At 39.1% G+C, this 19154-nt stretch overlaps 1 protein-coding gene across 2 annotated transcripts in view; it reads right to left on the bottom strand.

Moving 5' to 3' along the window:
• PDK3 (pyruvate dehydrogenase kinase 3) overlaps nucleotides 1-14997 on the bottom strand; it is a 58674-nt gene extending 43677 nt beyond the window's left edge. The window contains exon 1 of one of the 2 annotated variants that reach the window (XM_061999739.1): nucleotides 14577-14997. In XM_061999739.1, coding sequence (XP_061855723.1) covers nucleotides 14577-14682 — 106 coding nt within the window. In that variant the 5' untranslated portion in view covers nucleotides 14683-14997. The remainder of the gene's footprint in view (nucleotides 1-14576) is intronic. The other variant, XM_061999748.1, reaches the window with a different exon arrangement.
• Nucleotides 14998-19154: the final 4157 nt, after the last annotated feature.

Raw genomic sequence — 19154 nt, 5'->3', positions numbered from 1 at the left:
ATGATTCTATGAAAATTAATACATTAACTGAAGATTAGACCAAACGTTGTCTAATAGTGTTTGTAGCCCTAATCTTCTCATAAAACAAGAGGAAGAAATGATCACCATCTATCTTGTTAATCACTCACAAAAAGAAAGCAGTGCAATTTTGTACAGTGAAACAAGCAAGAAGTATGAACTCTTAAAGCAAGTCAGAGTTAGTAAAAACATAGCATAGATTGCTTAAATTAAGTTACAGAACATAAGTTACTTTGACAGAAAAATGACACTAAAAAGCAAGATATTTGTGAAGGAAGTAATCTTCATATTATTTTAAATGATTACTACTGCATGCATACCTAGTGCAAAAAAAAATTAGAAATGTCAGGTGTCACCCCAGTAGCTCTTCAAAAAGGTTTTAAAAAAACCTAGTTAAATAAATGCTCTACCATCTTTAATCTTCTGAACAATCTTACCTGTCTGGGCTACTCAGTCTATAAAAAAAAAATCCACATGGAAAACCATATTCACAGTCTCCTCTCTGCCATCTTCTAATTGTCAGCTCAAAGCTAGTACCAAAGAAAGACTGTGATTCCAATCAAGACTCTTTTGCTGTAAAATCTAGGAGATCACTGCAACAAAGCAAGGTCAATGAAGAATGTTGTACAGACACCTTCCATACAACAGTCTGACACATGATAGAAACAAGTCAGGGTTTGTAATAATACTGTGAGAATGCTACCTGCACAAATATTGCCGCATTTAGAAGGGTCACCATCTATGAGAGAGTCTAAGTGGTGGTGGATTTGCTTATACATTTAAGTATGACATACTTTAACTAACTGATTTGGCTAGACTTGTTGAAGCTTAAGTTGAGACATTCAAACAAAACCCACTTGGATGAGTTCCTGTGTGACCTAGGAGGTCCAGAGGGGTTGGACTAGGTGATCTTTCAAGGTCCCTTCCAACCCTTGAGACTCTGTGATTCTGTGATGCACATAAACATATTTAAGTAAGAAAAGAAAGCAAAACACTAAGATTTCATTTGAAAGTTTACCCAGAAGATGGTATTGAATATTGAAGTGATTTTTTTCTAGATGTGAAAAAGTGTTAGACGTCTCCATCAAAACTAAATTATGCTATTTATTCTATGAGACAAGTATCAGAGTGGAAAAATTGTGTAAGAAAATGTATAAATAAAACATGATCCAGAAACTTTGAGGTAACACAGGTCACAAAAGCAGGCTTCAATGCATTAGGTCTCCTAAAAGTAATATAATCTTTTCCCATTTGATGGTAAGTGGAAAGCTTGAGTTTTACATTAAGGTGATTACAGCTGGACCTTCAAACCAAAGGAAACTCAGGAAGCGAAGTCCTAATTCCAGACAATTTACGAATTTTCCCCCCCCCCCCCCCCGGAACTCAACTCTTCTCTGAACATTTGCTCATCTCTTCACTGTTTCTCTCTTTCATCTGTTTCCTGAAAATACTAAGAAAAAGAAAACAAATCTAACACTGATAACCAGGCCCATTCAGGCTCGAGGTAGGGGAAAATATTCTTTTTCAATTGGAAGGAATGAACATTCACCACAGTGCTCCCTTTGAACCAGTATCTTTTCAGTTCTTTCCACTGCAGTGCTAGAATTAGAAAACTGTTGAGAAAGAAAACTTTTATTCTGGGTTGTGCAACAAGAAGCACAAACAATGTAGAGGCTATTCACATATGCAGTAGACCCTGATTCAGTTCTGGGAAGTACCACAAACTGCTGGAGCAACATCATGCTGTCCAAGATTCAGATTAAAAAAGCATTAGTTCCATATGGAAGGCTGTACACAAATCTCAGTTTTGCTGCAGAAGAGAGAAGAAACTCAGCATGAGACCATCAACTCTGGTTCCTCCAGAATATTATCAAGTACTCTCTGCTAGATTCTCACATTCATGAAATATCCATCTGAGAACAGAGCACCACAGTAGTCCTTTACAGACAATGATCCAAATCACTAGTGTTTAAAACCTAATATGGCTGCCACATCCCTAGTAGGTACTGAACTACTGAAGACCCATGATGAAAGCATCTATAGTTTCTGAGCATTAACATTTACCAGTCAGAGGAAACTGGAAAAGAAGAAACTAAGAATGCTTTTTATTCTTTTCATGGAACCCAGAGGTCTAGTTCTCTCCATTAACCATCACTAACACCAAGCTGAGACATTAGAAACTAAACTACTTCAAGACTCAAAGTCAGCAAAGCCTGAGAGAAGCAACTCCATTTAGAATCCATAAAAACAAGATCAGAAGTCTTTTATCCCTGTGAAAATACTACTAATACTTTTTTCTGGAGCAAAATAAAGGAAGAAAGAGGGAAAACCATATCTACTCACTTCTCTTGAGCTTCCAGAACACTTTTTAGCTCCTGTGCAGGCAAACAAAACCAACAAAAAAGTGAAGGTGATGGAGAAATCTTCACAAGAATACATAAAAAGGTCAAGGCATCAGAGCAGACTGAGCAAAGACCAAAACCAATAACTTTTCTGCTGAATCTATGAAAACAGAACTAAAGAAGGATTGATGAATCCCACTGATTATACAGCATTTCAGTAGCATGAGTTACATATTAAAAGGTAAACAGGTCATACTTGTACAGCCTCAATAAATGTGGCTACTGGAAAAAATGAAACAAAACAACTGAAAATCAAAACAACCCCAACTCCACAAGCATTCTTATTCCCCAAGAGAAATAAGTATATTTTCAGCATACTCTTTAGGTATTTACTCATCAGCCACTAAAACTAACAATTCCACAAAAAGCATGCAGGGTTCGTTTATTTGTTAAAAGATAAGGCTTTGTAAAATCCAATGAAGATGAAGAAACAAAGGCAAAAAGAACACACACAGAACAGCACAACTCGGGATGCTGCCTCTTGCTGACCTCCAAGAAAGCTGTACATTGAAATGATGTTTTACATCTTCCAACCTACCATGTTGTGCTACGAGGCAGTAACCACAGCCTGTACAGCTGTTCCAACATAGGCAGCCAGCAAATGGCCAAAGTTAAGCACCCAGCCCATGCTAACCTTAGGTGTTCAGACATCTCAGACCCAAGCTTCAGCCAATTTCCATCACTACTTTCTAAGGCTACTTCCACCAACACCTACAATTCTTTCATTAAAGTACCCTGTTTTCACTTGGCATATATAAGAAAATATTTTTAGATCTTACTGAACTATAATAAATTTATCACTTTTATGAAGTCTGAACAAATAAGTTTTGCTAAACAACTTCTGACAGAAAACCAGCTAAAGCCAGAAGAATTAAAGTCTACAAGTAAGTTTTCCCATATAACCTGGTTTTGTTCTTCGGTTGAATTCCCACTACTAGTTGCACCTTTGCAGCCTATGGGAAAGCACAATGATAGAGGTGCCCAATTCTTCTCTAATCAAATTATTTATGTTCCTAGATTAGAATTTAGTTGCCAACACTTTGTGACCATTCATTTCCACTCTGAGCCACTGCATTCCTAAGTGCAACCCCAGCAAGCAAGCTGTCGTGCTAGTTAGCTTTGCAGTTAAACTTTCCAACAGCCACGTGACACAGCATATGGATAAATTACCAGAGCTGAAGTACAGAAACAGTTGATCTTAATAAACCATTTCTGATTTATACAATTCAACTAACGACAGAGTCAAGCACTCTTTGACTTCCAGGCCAATAGCAGAACTTGCCTTCTATTCTAAAGGAAAATTTAGCACACCATTCACTAATGAGAATGAATTAGCTTATATTCTGCTGTCTAAATGACTAGTCCAAATCTTATTCACAATCAAGTGTCCCAATTTCAACTTAAGAGGTTCAATGTTAAATAAGTACAACCACTCTTCAATTTGTATGTAGAAGTATTCTTATCTCCACTTATTTCCAAAAATCTAAACGAGTCAGCTTGTTTGTCTTACACATATTAATTACTCTGGCCACACAGATGAATACCACTAGTGTCAAGAGAAAGTCAGTTCACATTTTCATATAAATGTAGGTTAAGGTTAAAATGCCAGGCAGTTCTCATCAGCACAGCTGGAGGCTCAACACTGGTGAAATCATTACAATTACTATTACATTAGCTAAACACTACTGTAATAATAAATAACGTAGTAAAAACAATGAAATAAGTTATCATATGCAGCTTACAAACTCCAGTATGTCTGTTTCAAATGAAACGGACAGTGCTGGAAAGCAGTTTAACTTACTACCAAACTGGAACAGATAAACAGAATCAACAGATGCATAATATACTGTAGATCTATCAAAGTCTTCATCAAACGGAAATAATTAATTTTAAGTCTTAAAGGCATAGCCTTCCTGTCATAGAAAAGACTCAAGGGAAGACTTGTGTGTGTCAAGAGGAATGGATTATCAGGCAACTGATTGTAAAAGCTGTAAACCAGTATCACATGTTATACAGAACAAATTAAAATAAAAGCATGTTAAAATAAGCTTCCCTGATCTAACTGCTTAGCACTCGGGTCTAATGAAACAACTTTTGGAATATTTTAAATCATATACCAGGAGAAAGCACACATAAAAATGATCTAAGGTTTATGAAGACATGCTCAAGCAATTACCTATAGGCTGTACTATTTTTAGACACATAGGCCCAAGGTTGCCATTCCTTGGCCAATTTGGGAGTAGGCTGAAAATCAGATTAATTTGAGCAGCTAAGCTTTGTCTTGCCCCTATTCACAGGCATTCCTCAAGCAAAGAGCCAAAATGTTCTTAGGAGAAGCCCAGCCCAGATCAGGTTCCTGATCCTAGAGCTACCCATGCAACCCAAAGACTCCCTCCCTATCGAAGTGCAAGGAGCCTCTAAAAACAAACAAAGGTTCATCAGACCATATCCTCTTCTGCTAACACTCGAGACCTAACCAAGGAATAGTTCAAGAGCAGGAAGAAGATGCACATACAGTGCAACCCCAGCTTATACTATTAAAGAGCTCTATGAATTTCAAAGGCAGATGTGACTTAAAACACCAAGCCAAAGAAACTTTATTGCCCATTTGCTGCTCCCTGATCAGATTCTGTTGCAACAAACTGATAAAAGGCTGAATTTTACTCCTTTGAGCTTATAATCACCTTTCACTCCCATAAAAGGTAAAGATATATTTCACATGGAAGGTTATAATTAGATATTCCAAATAGTTAACGCTCTCCCTAAGCTCTCACATTTTTAACAACTTGCTCCCTAACTCTTATGGAAAGCTTCCATAATTCCCAGTAACTGTTCCAGAAAAATACCAATCTCTGCTTTATCTTTTAGTCCCTGTCAATATGCCAAAGGGAAAGCTATTCCAAATCTCCAGCATAATTAAAATTAATGTTTATGCACAAAGACTCACACAGTTAATACCAATTACATGAAAATATTGACAACATCACATGGTCCAGTTTCTCTTCAGTTTCAGTGAGGTGAAATGTATTAGACTGTTAATCATCTTGTTACAAAATACTTTTGATGAGTAATAAAAATCACATTGCAAAAAAAAAGACTAGAGGATTCCTCTATGCCACTGCTAGCTACCAAGGTTCAAACATATTTATCCAGTCTATAAAATCTTTTAAGCATACACAAGGACTAAACTAAAGAAGTAGCAGTTAAAATGACAACTACTTTTTAGTCAAGTCATTTTATAACTTTATCTTTGTTTCTATTTACAGTCTTAAATCTAAGTGAAAAATATTGATTGCAATATGCACAAGTGTACTATTTTACGGAATTAAGTTAGTGAAAGTATTTACAATACTGTGTTACTTATCTTACATTGACTACAAATTAATGTGACAGTTTTTATATATATATATATATATATATGTGTGTATGTGTGTGTATACCTATACACACCTCCCCCATATCTACACACACACATAGAGAGCAACAGTAGCTTCTTCCCAGGCAAAGAAAATAATTTCAATAAACAGGGCAAAGAAACATATAAGAGACAGTGTCACATTTACACAGAAAGATCCACAGGAAAAAGAGGCACTATAATAGTCTCTTATAACAGAAAGCATCAGAAGAAAAGACCTGTATATCTCAAGAGTCACAGTTCAGTGCTCTAATCCATCCTTTCAACCTACTATTCCAAGAAGCAAAATTACATTTCACAGACTCCAGGAGCACACACAAATCATAAACCTATTTTTAAAAGAGTAAGTAGTAGCCTGTAATATACCTAGCAATTCTGTGAAAAAGGTGGCTTTTACCAAGCACTAACGTATTAAGGATAACTGGCATCAATAAAAGCTACTTTAATATATTAACTATGAAATTAGATACAACAGTTCTGAAATCTACGACTAATTATATTAGGGATTATATTGGGTTGGGCCATGGGGAACTGGATAAATACTTCTCACTCTGTACAAAACACTACTGTCAAGATCGTGAATGCTAGTGAAACTTTATGTGTTCTTCATAAACAGGTATATTGAGTCTGGCTGTGATGGAGGTAGCTTACCTCACAGCAACCCATACGGTGCTGTGCTTTGGATTTGTAATGAACTAAGTGCTGTTAGCAGCGTTTTGGTTACTGCTGAACGGTACCTGCAGAGCTTGAAGGCTTTTTCTCTTTTTCCCTGCACTCAGCCCCTACCTCCAAGTCTGAGGCTAGAAAGGGACTGAGCCAAGACAGCTGAACTACACTGGACAGAGGGATGTTCTATATTATATAATGTCATGCCCAGCAATAAAAAAAACCTAGGTGGCTTCTCTCCCTAGAGTCATTACACTGAGGCCGGCTGAGCATTGGTCTGTTTGTGGGAGGTGGCAAGTAACTTTCTTTGCATGACTTTCTCTTCACCTTTCCTTCCTTACTGAACTGTCTTTATCTCAACCCACAAGTTTTCTGCCTTCTGCCCCTCTTCTCCCTTCTAAGCCAGAGGGGGAGCAAACAGCTAGATACATGAGTGCTCAGCTGCTGGGTGGTGTCAACCTACTAGAGCCCTGCACATCTACAATGTAGCAATCTTTTAAGTTATTCTATAGTTTTTGTGGGAGGGGTTGCTTTAGTTTTTTAAATTAAGAATTTCATATTGGACTGCAACAAAGCTTCATAAAAAGCCAGGTACAGCATGTATTGCTTCTGCCTTAGCAACCATCAAATTTACTTGTAAATCAGACTGCCTCAACACAATCTAGTGTGTCTCTGCTACCGTTTTATCTTTTAGGGTTTGCTGTTGCATTCATTACTAATTCTATCATTTTTTCAGCTACTTCAGTCAACCTAACTTACTTTAACCTCCTCCTCTTTTTTTTTTTTTTTAAAGATAAATAGTGTTTTTCCCACTTTCACAACCCTGGGGCCATCACCATTGGTTACTTCCATCAAGCCCACAAGCAGTAGCTGTGCTGCATCAGGACGCTCATGTTTGCAGAAAAAGTGTTTATAGCAGCTCACAAAACACAGCACTGGCTTACTTCTGCTGGCACTCACTAAGCCAAGAGGATCTGGACATATTTCAGTTTATCTAACATTTCTATCAGTGATGGGTGGAAGTTGTGATTTCCTTCAAGTTTCTGTATAAAGTTTAGCTTTTCCTGAAGACCAAAGCAAAGATTAATTCAGTCGCATTTATCATTACATACCTACTTTAAACAAGTAAATGCTTCACTTCATTCTCCTCAATTACAACAAGTTATCTCAGCATGTTTTTCCCTGCTTTTCTATCCCATGCTCTACTGTATCAAAATTTCTCCTTCTGAAATTGACAGATCATCTTATATTGCTTACATTTTATCTATTTCCTTCACTTGTAGATGTTATATGCTTTAAAATCACTAGCTATCATTTCTTCTGTTCCCAAATGGAAGGAATACTGTCAATTCCCGATCATTTTCATCAGAGTTTAATTAAGTTTCAGATTTTCAAGCACCTCCTTATTAGTTCAAATCTAGTCTAAAGCAGACACTTCAACAACTTTTACCAGCTTCTGGAAGAAAAACGTGTCCCCAACATTCCTGAAGGTCTTCAAAAACTATAAATACTATCTTTTTGTCTTCTAGAAAGTGGTTTTGCCAAGCTCTCAAGTTTTGTCAATCTGTATTCGCTGTCACTTCTGTTACTTCATTTTCCAAGCATCTAAAGCTGAGGGTTGCCACAGGACCTTTGGTCAGTCCAAAGACAAACAAAACAGACCAAGAAACTTTCTGCCATCATTTGGAGGATGCTTACTTACAGACTACTAGCCTATACTTTCAGGCAAGAAGTGGTCAGTCAGATCACCTACTGAAGGCAGAAATTTCCACAGTTTAGGCTTTATAAGTAAAAAAAAAAAAAACAAAAAAAAAGAGTTTACTGCCTGGTGATGCAGTTTGGCCATCCACAGCAATCATGGAATTTGTGCTGTAACTATACTAAAACACTGAATTCAGAATATATGAGAATACGCTTGTCTCAATTACTCATAGGAATTAAATGTTGCTTTACTACATGATCAAAAGTTAAACATTTAAACCAAAGCTAACATTTTTCTTGAGAACTCTGCAGAACAACATTAACGAAGATTTAACTAGTAGCATAAAATTTGAGAGGAAACATGTTTCCCCAAAAAACTCCCAAAACCATGACATGCATACTTCATCCTTGATACAGCCTCCAAAAGTGACTTACATAGATAATTCCATAAATGAAATGCACCATGATCTAATATTACACAGTACTCCCATATGCACAAATATCTCTATTATATTGTAGCTCAATAGTAACTGGTGAACAAACTTATGTAACCATAATGACTCTTCCAGATCATTAGAAAAATCAGTATTAGGCCTTGCAAAAACCTTCAGTATTATAGATAGTATTGGAATATCACTGCCTGCCAGAGATTGGCGGACTTGAAAATACTAACAAGCTATAAATAACAACAGTTGCAACAAAGGCTTCCAGCTATTTACTGTGCTACAGCCCATTCGAAGAAAATCTTTTTTTTATATTTTGAAATGCAAACATTATTAATGTTATCTATGCTCAAATCTTGAGAATGAAGGACTGAATAGACAAAAGCAACAGCCTCAAAAATAATTCAAGAACAAAAGCAGACAGACAATCCAGATTGTACACCCAGTTTTCAATGTGACAAAATGCTAGCCTTCCAAGGTAAAAAGCAAGCAGCAGTAAAACAATTCCATTGGTAGCATTTCCATTCCAGTGTTAGGCAAAACTCTCATTGGGAATCTATTCAAAGCTCTAGCAGACATATTTGAAGAATAATATTGAAAATCCTGGAAAAGTCAAAAAAGGTAATTTCATGGTATTTTCATAAGGCTTGAAATAACTCACAAATGTATTCAAGACAAAATACTCCAGGGAAACATGGAAATACATCATAGCAAAAAAATTTCAGGCATCAAAAGATCCCAGTCTACCAACAGAAGTGACAAAAAACCATGCCGGTTGGCAGTTGAAGCCAGTAAGAAGAAAATAAAATACAGTAATGTCTGACCAACATTCATCTTTGTGATTCAATTCAGTAGTGGGTGTACCAATGGTTAACATTCATGTAAAAATGGTTTTTGAAGATGCATTTAAATCAAGCATAAGGTTTTATGGTCAAACTGCAGACAGCACAGGGAAAAAAAAATACAGCTGCAGGCAATAAATGTCAGGTCATTATTTAATAGTACCTTTTAGCCCTAAACTCTGGAGTGTCTGAGATACACAGATACACAGCCTCTTCACTAATGTTTTTAAAACACACACTCCCCCACTCCCCCCCAAACTTCTAATATCTTTTTGGTTTAAACAAATCTTCTATTAGTCATCTTCCATCAGCAGATTAATAATTACATTTGGTGCCATACGGCTGCTTTCAATCTCTACTTTCCTACCACCACACTGTGCTGTTCAAACTCTATCTGCTGGCTACCTTTTCAACAAGGTATTTTCAGTTTGGGTGCCGTAGAACGCCTGCTGTCAACAAAACAACAAGCGGTCCAAACAGTCTTGCAGAAATCTGATCCCATAGTGCACATATAACTGACATGCCAATGCCTGGTTTGCTCTTTGTATCTTGTTCTGAAAGAGGCCTACAAGTTTCCTCAAGGTAGGAGATTTAATAAGTACCACATAAATGGAAAAATTTTATACCAAAAATTGTATTTTTAAAAATTAGGAGGATCCATTGCTTATTTTTTCCTCCAGATAAGCCCCAGGACACAACAGTTTCCAAGCTGCATGCACTCACCATGATTATCTGGTGCATGCTCAGCTGTGCACAGTACAGTAAAATTACTAAATTACAGCCTCTGTGATATTTTTCAATGTTAGTAGCTGTGGCAGTTGCCACAGTTACTTTGATTATAACCTAGGAAGTCAGAATCTTATAAGCCACATTCCACAACAAGAATTCACTGTGATTCACTTTCTTTTGTCTTAAGTACGTACTTGACTTTTTTTGCCCAAACTCATTTGCAACTATGTGGTACATGAACACATGACAAGTAAGAAAGGGTAAGTGCCATTTTGTTAAGTTGTACCTATATGTACAAATAGCTAACGAAAAGAATCGTTTTACCCCATAGGTACAAAACGCATCCAAAGCACTTGGTCTGAGACTTAAAACAGAAAAAGCTAGAAAACAGCTAAGTGGCCAAGACAGCTTTAGCGGTAGACAAGCTCCAAAAGTGTTCAGGCTGCAGGGTGTGCAGAATGAGTTTAAGCCTCCTTGTGTCTTTTTTTTAAATGCTAGGACACTCCTAGACTCAGAAACTCTGCTTTGCTCAAACAGACCTGTCTGATGAGTTATTACTTTCCCCAGGCATACCTACCTGACTGACTGGTTATCCATGTACATAGTTGCTGACAAAGACTATTGAGCATTTTGGATTAACTTGCCATGCTCTATGGCCCACCTTAACACACTGAAGTGTATCTGGCAATATAGATCTCCAGTGTGGGCAATTTCCCCCTCAACAGCCTAGTCTCAAAGTGTATAAGGATTCACGTACCTAACTGTTAAACTACATCTCTACTTAGAAGTTCATTTCAGAAAAGGTATTCCAGTAATTATGACAGCCTGGGTCATTTAGGAATGCCTGCTCTTGGAAATCTAACAAAACAACCTCCAGAGTAACTACCTAGTTATGAAGTAGGCATAATGCAGTTGGTTGGGTTTGGTTTTTTTCCAGCCCAGAATAATTATGGAGGCCTGGATAACCCTGGAGTGACATGCCAATATTAAACAAGGTCAAAACTTGTTTATATTAACACACTTACAGAAGGTCACTCTTTTAAAAGGATGAAATTGCACAAGAATCTTGGGAAATGAACTTTGCAAGAAAGAAATGGACAGTATTCAAGAACAGTGTGTGAACAGAAAACAACACAGGAAAAGAGACAAAAGCATCACAAACAATCTGAGCACTCATATTTTGTGACACAGAGGTTCCAAGCCCATGACACAGTAACCTCTTGCATGGTTGCGGTGGCTACAAAGATATCTGCAAGCTCCACAGAAAGTAAATCACATATGGCAGAACGTGGTATGTGGACACAAATAGAACTTGGTTATAAAAAATAACTGGAAATTGCTGCTTTAACTATTGCTTTCTGCTTTGTTTCACAGGTTTTCAGTACTAGTGAACTAGCTTAAACAGCTAAACTGTCTTCTATAGTAGTTTAACAGAACTATGCTACCTGAGAAAGTTTTAAAATAAACATTATTAATTCCTGTCATTGGAAAGGAATAGAGAGTCTGCAGCTCTACTAGGCACACAACTGCATTCCATACTGTTATTCAGTAATGAAAATAAGTTTAAGCTGTATGTCAACATACATCACCCTAAACTGTGTTTGAAAAGACTCTTCAGCCCACAAGAAATAGTTTTCCTCCACCCCAGGCTCACCAGAATTTTTGGAAAAAGACAAATTTAGAAGTGAGTTCAGTCTAAATCAATACCATCAATAAAAATTAAAAAAAAAAAAAACCCAAAAAAAAAACAACAGGGAAATTAAATTGTAATTCTGTTATTGTCAAATTAAGTAAAAAATCCTTACACAAATAAATTCAAATTACAGTAAATACAAATTCCTTTTTTCTTTTCTCTAAATACAAGGAACACATACATCAGACAACAAAAATCAGATTGTTGTGAGAAGGTTATTCATATATTTCCTCCAGACTTATTCTTTAATCTTTGTTGAAAATTTAGTCATATTTTTGTAACACAAACATTACCTTTACACAGCTCAATAGGAAGACAATTTCTTTTTTAGTGAGCCATTACGTAGCCTTTATAAGCTGACTACAAAACAGACTGCCTTCTTCCCATCAAATATTCAGGCTAGGTAAACACAACTGAAGTGCACCTTGAACATCATGCTCCTTGTGTCTGGCGTATTTGCTCTCTTGAACACTTGTGTCCTGTGCCACCAGCAAATTATTTTTTGGTTAATTCAGTTATAAGTAACATAGCTCCCTGTTCCAGTGCATATTGTCCAGGCTTTCCATGCCTCCAGTGCTAAAAGTCTTGCACCAACACCTTATGTTGCCAATTTCTCCTCTAGACCTCTGAAGCCTCCAACAGAAGGTGAAATGACCCAAAGCTGTCAATATCAAGGATCACACACGTGACTACATCGTTTTGAATTTATTTGATTAAACTGCTGTAGTCTTCCTTCTCAAGGTTTCCTAATACCAACCCGAAAGAGAAAGTAAGTGGAGCTATTTAAGCAGCCCTTAAGTCTTATCAAGATCAAGCTGATAGTTTTAGCAATGCTGATGCCACATAAGACTAATCCTAGAAACTCCTGGCTATCTTAGAAGCCTAAACCATGGGCAGAGGTTTTAAATGTCAACAACTACATAGTTTCCTGTCAGTTTCAAGACATAAGCACACTTAAATACATAGCCTACACGAATACACAAGATTCCATAAAGACATCCAGTGACTGACAGACTGGAGCACATCCAAAGCACAGGGCTGGCCAGGCTGTAACATACCGTTCTTAAGTCTGTTCATTTCCACTAACATAAAGCCATAAAACAAGACTATTTCTTCCTGTAGAATCATGAGGCACTTTTCAAACCGTAAGCAATGCAGATACTACAGCATTAAAAAGTAGTATTATTAAAAGGCTGCCACACAAGAGATGCTGAAAATCAAATAGTTAACACAGAGGCAACTTATAACAGCAGAAATTCTTAACAAAAAAGCAAAGATTCACCAGAACACCTCAGTCATTATAGCAAAGACTGAATACTTCACACCTCTCCAGTCACAACTGAAAAGCCTCATAAACATTAGTATTTCCCCAGCAATAATTTATAAACCCAACTTTCAAACTAACTGTAGCAAAATTATTTTCTTAGCATTGGGGCTAAAATACAGATATTCTAAGTTTTAGGCTTTGCTTTTGTATCTATAGAAAGGACGTGACATAGGAGCACAACCAACCAGAGTTACTGGAAACACAACATGAAGGAATGAATGGGGAAGTGAGAACAAACTCATGTGAGTGGAGACCAGGGGAGGCAAAAACATGAGTTCTAGTCATGTTCTCCTTTTAACGTAACACGGGACAACGTTTGCTGTTGTTTTTTTAAAACAGCTGAAACCCACCCCATCTCACTGAGATGTGGTAGCAAACCCAGTGCTGGCTCTCTACTCACAGCATTCTTCCACTAATACCATTGCCATAAATGTGCAATTATTTTCACTTTTAATCATTTTCTGGCTCATTTTTTTGTCTTCTTGTACCTTTAGTGGTGGAATGAAGGAACACTCTATTAAGCTTCACGGTGTTACTCACGGCCTTTATATTTACCCTACTAGCAACTTTCTTGGGATAATAAAATCTAAACAACTCTTGTGTCAGAGAGCAGGAGTCAAATAACCTCTCATATAGATATACGAAGTTTATCACTATCTAGACTGAAACATCGGTTTTCTAACAGCAATGTTAGAAAGTCACTCCTAGGTTTCAGCCCTATGCTTCCGAAAAGAAAAATGTTATTTACTCATCAGGGATGCTTCCATGAACAGGTCTCCTATACAAGTATGGTCAGAGTTCACACCTGTGGTTTAAGTATGCCAACCTCTGCATGGCAGGTTAAAACTTTCACATTCAAAATCAGTAACTTACTCTCAGCCGCTAACCTCACAACATTTCGGGTCAGAAACCCTTATTTTGACCCTGTTCCGCCCGTGGCTTTCTGTCTAGGAAGAAGGTATGAGAAGACAGAGGTGGCGACACAAGGCAGCAGTGGTGTTTACCCCCCACGGCTGCCGACGACCGCGCACAACCGGCCATCGCAGCAGCTGCCAGCCTCACACACGACGACCTGAACCGGGCCGGCTCCACCACGGCAGCATGTAGAGCCCGCCGCCGCCACCCACCCCCCCCCAACCCCGACTGCGCTCCCCTGGCTGTACGCAGGCGCGGGGCCCGCCGCCCAGATGCTGTGCGCGGAGCCGAGGCCTACGCGCCGACCTTCGCCGCTACTCCCCCCCGGTCCGGTGCGCGGCGAGAGAGCCTGGGTGACCCTCATCCCTCTCATGCCGCTCCTGCCGCCGCGCGAGGGAAGGGCGATGCGCGGTCCCGCCACTCACCGAAGTCGAGGAACTGCTTGATGGAGAGGGGCGAGGGTGAGAAGCGGGAGTAGTACTCGATCTGCTTGGGGATGGGGCTCTTCAGCAGCGCCCCGCACAGCCGCATGGCGCGGCACGGCCCGCCCTGCTCCGCTCCTCTCCTCTCCGCCGCGCCGCTCCGCTGTTCTCCTCTCCCCTCCCTGGCCGCGGCGCTAGGGCGCTGGGCCGGGAGCGTAGCCACCCGCGTTCATGCCCAGCGAGCAGCCAACCCACCGTCGCCCTCTGTGGCCCGGGCCCGGCCCGGCGGGAGGGGCGAGCGGAGGGAGCCGCCCCGCAACTGCCCGGCCCCCGGAGGGGGGGGAGGGAAAGCGAAGGGAGGGGAAAAGTAAGGCGGGCGCCGGTCTCTGGTGCGTGTAGCCCACCCGCCGTCCTTTCCCACGGGGCGGGGCGGCCAGAGGCGCAGGCGCATGGCCGTGAGGGGCGGTGCTGCGGGCGGCTGAGGGGGAACGGGGCGGGCCTCCGCTTGGCTGGGTGCTGTCGGCGATTTCTCGGCGCAAGCCGTTGTCGGCCGAGCTGCAGGCCTCGGGTTGGCGTGTAGGGTTGAACTGTAACAGCCAGCGTGTTGTACAGGTTCCTGCCTGGCATTCAGCTTTAAACGTACCTGCCTCCAGGGGTTTTACACTTTGGAGGGAGAGGGGCCGCCTGCGTTGTTGGTAATAAAACGAGTTTTAGGCAGTGGGGAGAATGAGGTTTGGAGGTGAAAGACTCCATCAAAACTCCAACATGAGGCCTGCCATGGCTGTAGGTCCCTACTGAACCTCTTCCAATCTTGTACTCCTCATGAAGACAGTCTGTGCCCAGCGTCCATTTCCTGACATGCCCATTTCCTGAAATGTCCTTTTTTATCTGGGAAAGCACTTGCATACAATTAGAACTAATTTTGGTTGCTAAAATCGAAAGTGAAGCCAAGTATTTGACAGCTGAAATGTACCGCTGATTGAAATAGCTGTTTTTTCCTGCTTTGCTGTGATGTGATTTGTGACAAATGCATCTGATGACAAGTAACTGGTGACAAATTCATTTTTTCCTCTAGTTAATATAAAGTACAACACATACAGCATATTACTCTAACTTTATAACTGACTCACCAAAAAAACAGATACTCTTCAGTTACTAAAAATCTCTCTCTGTCCTTCCTATTGTGATTATCCTTACAGAATTTGAGACCAAGAAATCCTGACCTAATGCATAAAATATAATAGCTGGAAAACATTTTAAAATCGCTTCAATTGCAGGTTGTAGAAATGATGAACTCAAAGAGGCATATCATGTAATCAAAGCTGTCAAAATGAAACATCTCCTGTAACCTGAAGCTTTTTTGGCAGATGAAGAAAAGTGTTTCAGAACTTTTCTTATATGCTCATTCTTTGGGTGTACATACATTCTTTGGGAATTCTTTAGACCTATATTAACCAGCCCATGTCAAAATTGGAATTGCTTTTGTCTGTGTGGATACGGATTAAAACCATAATGAAGATGGAAACAAAATCACTGGAAAACAGAAGTGTGCTCTTCTTATCATCAAAGGGACTCTCAATAGCTTTTCTTGTCACTGGAGAAGCTGATGACATAACCAATAGATTGGATTCTATGAAAGTTGTTCATATATACACTCAGGACAAATACGAATCCCAGACTCACACAACAACTCTGCTTAACTTTGTGCATAAGAAGACTGCAAGACTGGCTTGAGAGAACATAAAATGCACGTAAGGTAAATTGATGGTTGTTTTACCAATGCAAGAAAACAACAAACACAGTAAATCTAGTTCTTAAATCTGCCTAAATAAAGAGAAGTTAGGGGCATAAATCATGCTAAACAGAAAACATCACTGGGATCAATAGACAAAGTGTACAATGGGTTTTGCCAAGAGCAAGTTTCTTTGACCATTTGGATTTCTTGTACCTCATACTTGCGTCCTTTATGTGTTTCAGGACACATCTGGTGCAGAAACGTTTCCTGAAGCTCATTCTGCAAAGTGCCATCCTGATATTTTGTTTATGTGATAAAGAGCCTCTACAAAGGTGCAGGGATGCAATGAGTTGCCTCTTAGGAAAAGTTAATTTTAACATCGATAACACAACACTGCCGAATTTCAGTTCCCTTTTACCAAGGGTATTATTTTCATATTTTCCAGTTAAATTCAAAGCTGGGATAACTGGAAGTAGGCTAGGGGTCAAAGACGCCTCAGCTTTACATGACCCTTTAGTAGCTGGAACATCTTAGTCTCCTTTCAGTTAAAAAACGTTGGGGACAATCAGAAACCTCAGCACCTCAAAGTGGATTAAGATCTTGGTATGGACACTATCCAGAACTCTACAGTGAGGACAAGATGGCTGTGGTGTCCTGGCCCTGTGAGGGCACCATCTGGCCCCTCTGCTTGTGCCCAGCTCCTCCAGGGAGCCCCAGCTTTTGTGGCACCCTGATCCATTGAATCAGTTTTCGCTGGATCATCACTGTGATGAAAGAGATAATTTGATCTGAGTGGCCAATCTTGCCGTAATTATTTTTTTGGGTTTATGTATTGGAGTTAGTATAAAATCAATGCTTCCAACTCACAAACCACAGAAACTGTGAGAGGGAAAAGCAGCAATATGAGAGTTTGCTTCAGAGCAATCCCCTAAAATAGGGGATCTGATGTGGAGCATATTTACATAACCAAAAGCTTTTTAGTATTTCCTACATGCAGAAGTTCTTAAGTGCTGACTACTCCCCACTAAATTCAGTACTGGTGTTTAAAAAGCAGCCTTCACTATTTTTGTGGTTTAGCTATCATGGAGCAGGTCGAGGATCATACCCTAATAGCAGCCTGTACGTGGAAGAGCCTTTGCTGCTCTGTGTGTGGGACTGATCTTTCTATGTTAGTTCAACGGAGCCAGAGGTATAAATAAGAAACACTTATATGACTGTCAGTAAATCAAATTACTGGAAAAGAAAAGTGTCCCTAAGTTTGGGTTTTCTTAGTGCTTAGTTACAATTAGAGATACACTCCTATAGAAATTTGTGGTAAACTTTATCTGGACAATTTAGAAGATACATTTTTAGTTATATTTTTGGTTCTTTTTATTTCTGGAACTTTGTATTACATGCACTTCTATTTTCAGGAAGCAAAAGTTTTTCATTCAATGTTTCATCCCATTAAGATTTATTCACAGCAAACATTTCAGATTGTTAAAACACCAGAGCCTTAATCTCCTTAACAAAGCTTGTTTTTCTTCACTGGAAAATACTCAGTAGGTCTGTAAACTAGCTGCAGGGGATTGAGCATAATGAACTTCTTTGTATGGATGTCAGAAGAGGGGGAAAGGAATGTTAAACTCTAAAGTAAGAAAACATGGTTATTATTGTTTTCTAGACACACTGACTTTATAGAATTCGTAGTAATTTTTTTTTCAACCAAAAAACCCCCTACATTGAAGTTACTGTAACCCCTATGTCTTAAAGTTCAGAAGCACTCATTGAGAGTGGGTATAATACAATTGAAACACAAACAATAACAGTAACCAATAACAGTTATTTGGGGGAAGTTCACACAGAGAATTATAGTCCTGGGTACATTTTACAAGATGATAGGAAAAAAAAAACCCAGCACAGAACAGGAAAAACTAGTATAGTGTGATGTTTCATACAAATTCTTCTGTTCATGGTACTCATTTTTCTCAATAGCAGTATTGTATTTTCCCACCTGCCATTGTATGCTTTCAAGGATAGATTCAAGTAGTGTATCATGTACAGCCACATTGGAAACACATGGAGAGATACATTTAGCCTTCCTAAAGTTCAAAAAAGACCTGGCTTTATTTTTAAGTATTTATGCTTACTGGTATTTGTGTACACAGATGGGTGACTTTGGATAGACTGTTACCCGTATCAGTCAAGACTGGTAACACTCAAAGGTGTGAGTTTAAAGTAAATACATAACATCTGGGAAAACATCTAGTATCAAATTCTGTTACTATCATAATCTACATTTTCAGCCATTCTTGTCTCTTATCTAAGAAAACAAAGTTTACCGAGTTTTATTTCAGCCAGCAAAAACTGGTAGTCATTTCATTGAATGAGTCCCAGTTATTTGATCAGCAAAGTTCAACAGTCTCTCTATAGGAACCATTGGGGACTATCAAAACACATGTTCAGTAAGTCCAAGAGTTAGGAGGTTAAATTCTTGACTGTCTTTCTAAATTAGAATACCTTGGCTTGTCAAATTGTTTGTGATTATCTGCCTCCTTCAATTACATACCTATCCTCAGAAATTTGCTTTAGTGTGATCTTGGTGCCACCATGGTGGTGATGTTGGCTCTCTATCAGATGACACCATCTGTGTGTGTCCAGCATTAAGGGACAGAGCTACATTACTCTTTAACAGCCTGTAAAAATTTCACCTCTAAGGCAAGACAAATAGGTGATTTTCTTTTAAAGTTGTTAAGCCACTTTATGAGAGAAACTTTGCTACTGAAATAACTGAGAGTAAATGTGGAGAAAAGAATTTACCCACTACCCTGTTCACAGCAGTGAGGAAAGCTCACTTTATGAGTTTA

This window comes from Colius striatus, chromosome 1 (assembly GCF_028858725.1).
Source record: "Colius striatus isolate bColStr4 chromosome 1, bColStr4.1.hap1, whole genome shotgun sequence".
NCBI classification, from domain to species: Eukaryota; Metazoa; Chordata; class Aves; order Coliiformes; family Coliidae; genus Colius; species Colius striatus.
The sequence above is the reverse complement of the archived record's forward strand: the minus strand, read 5'-3'. Positions and strand labels throughout refer to the sequence as shown.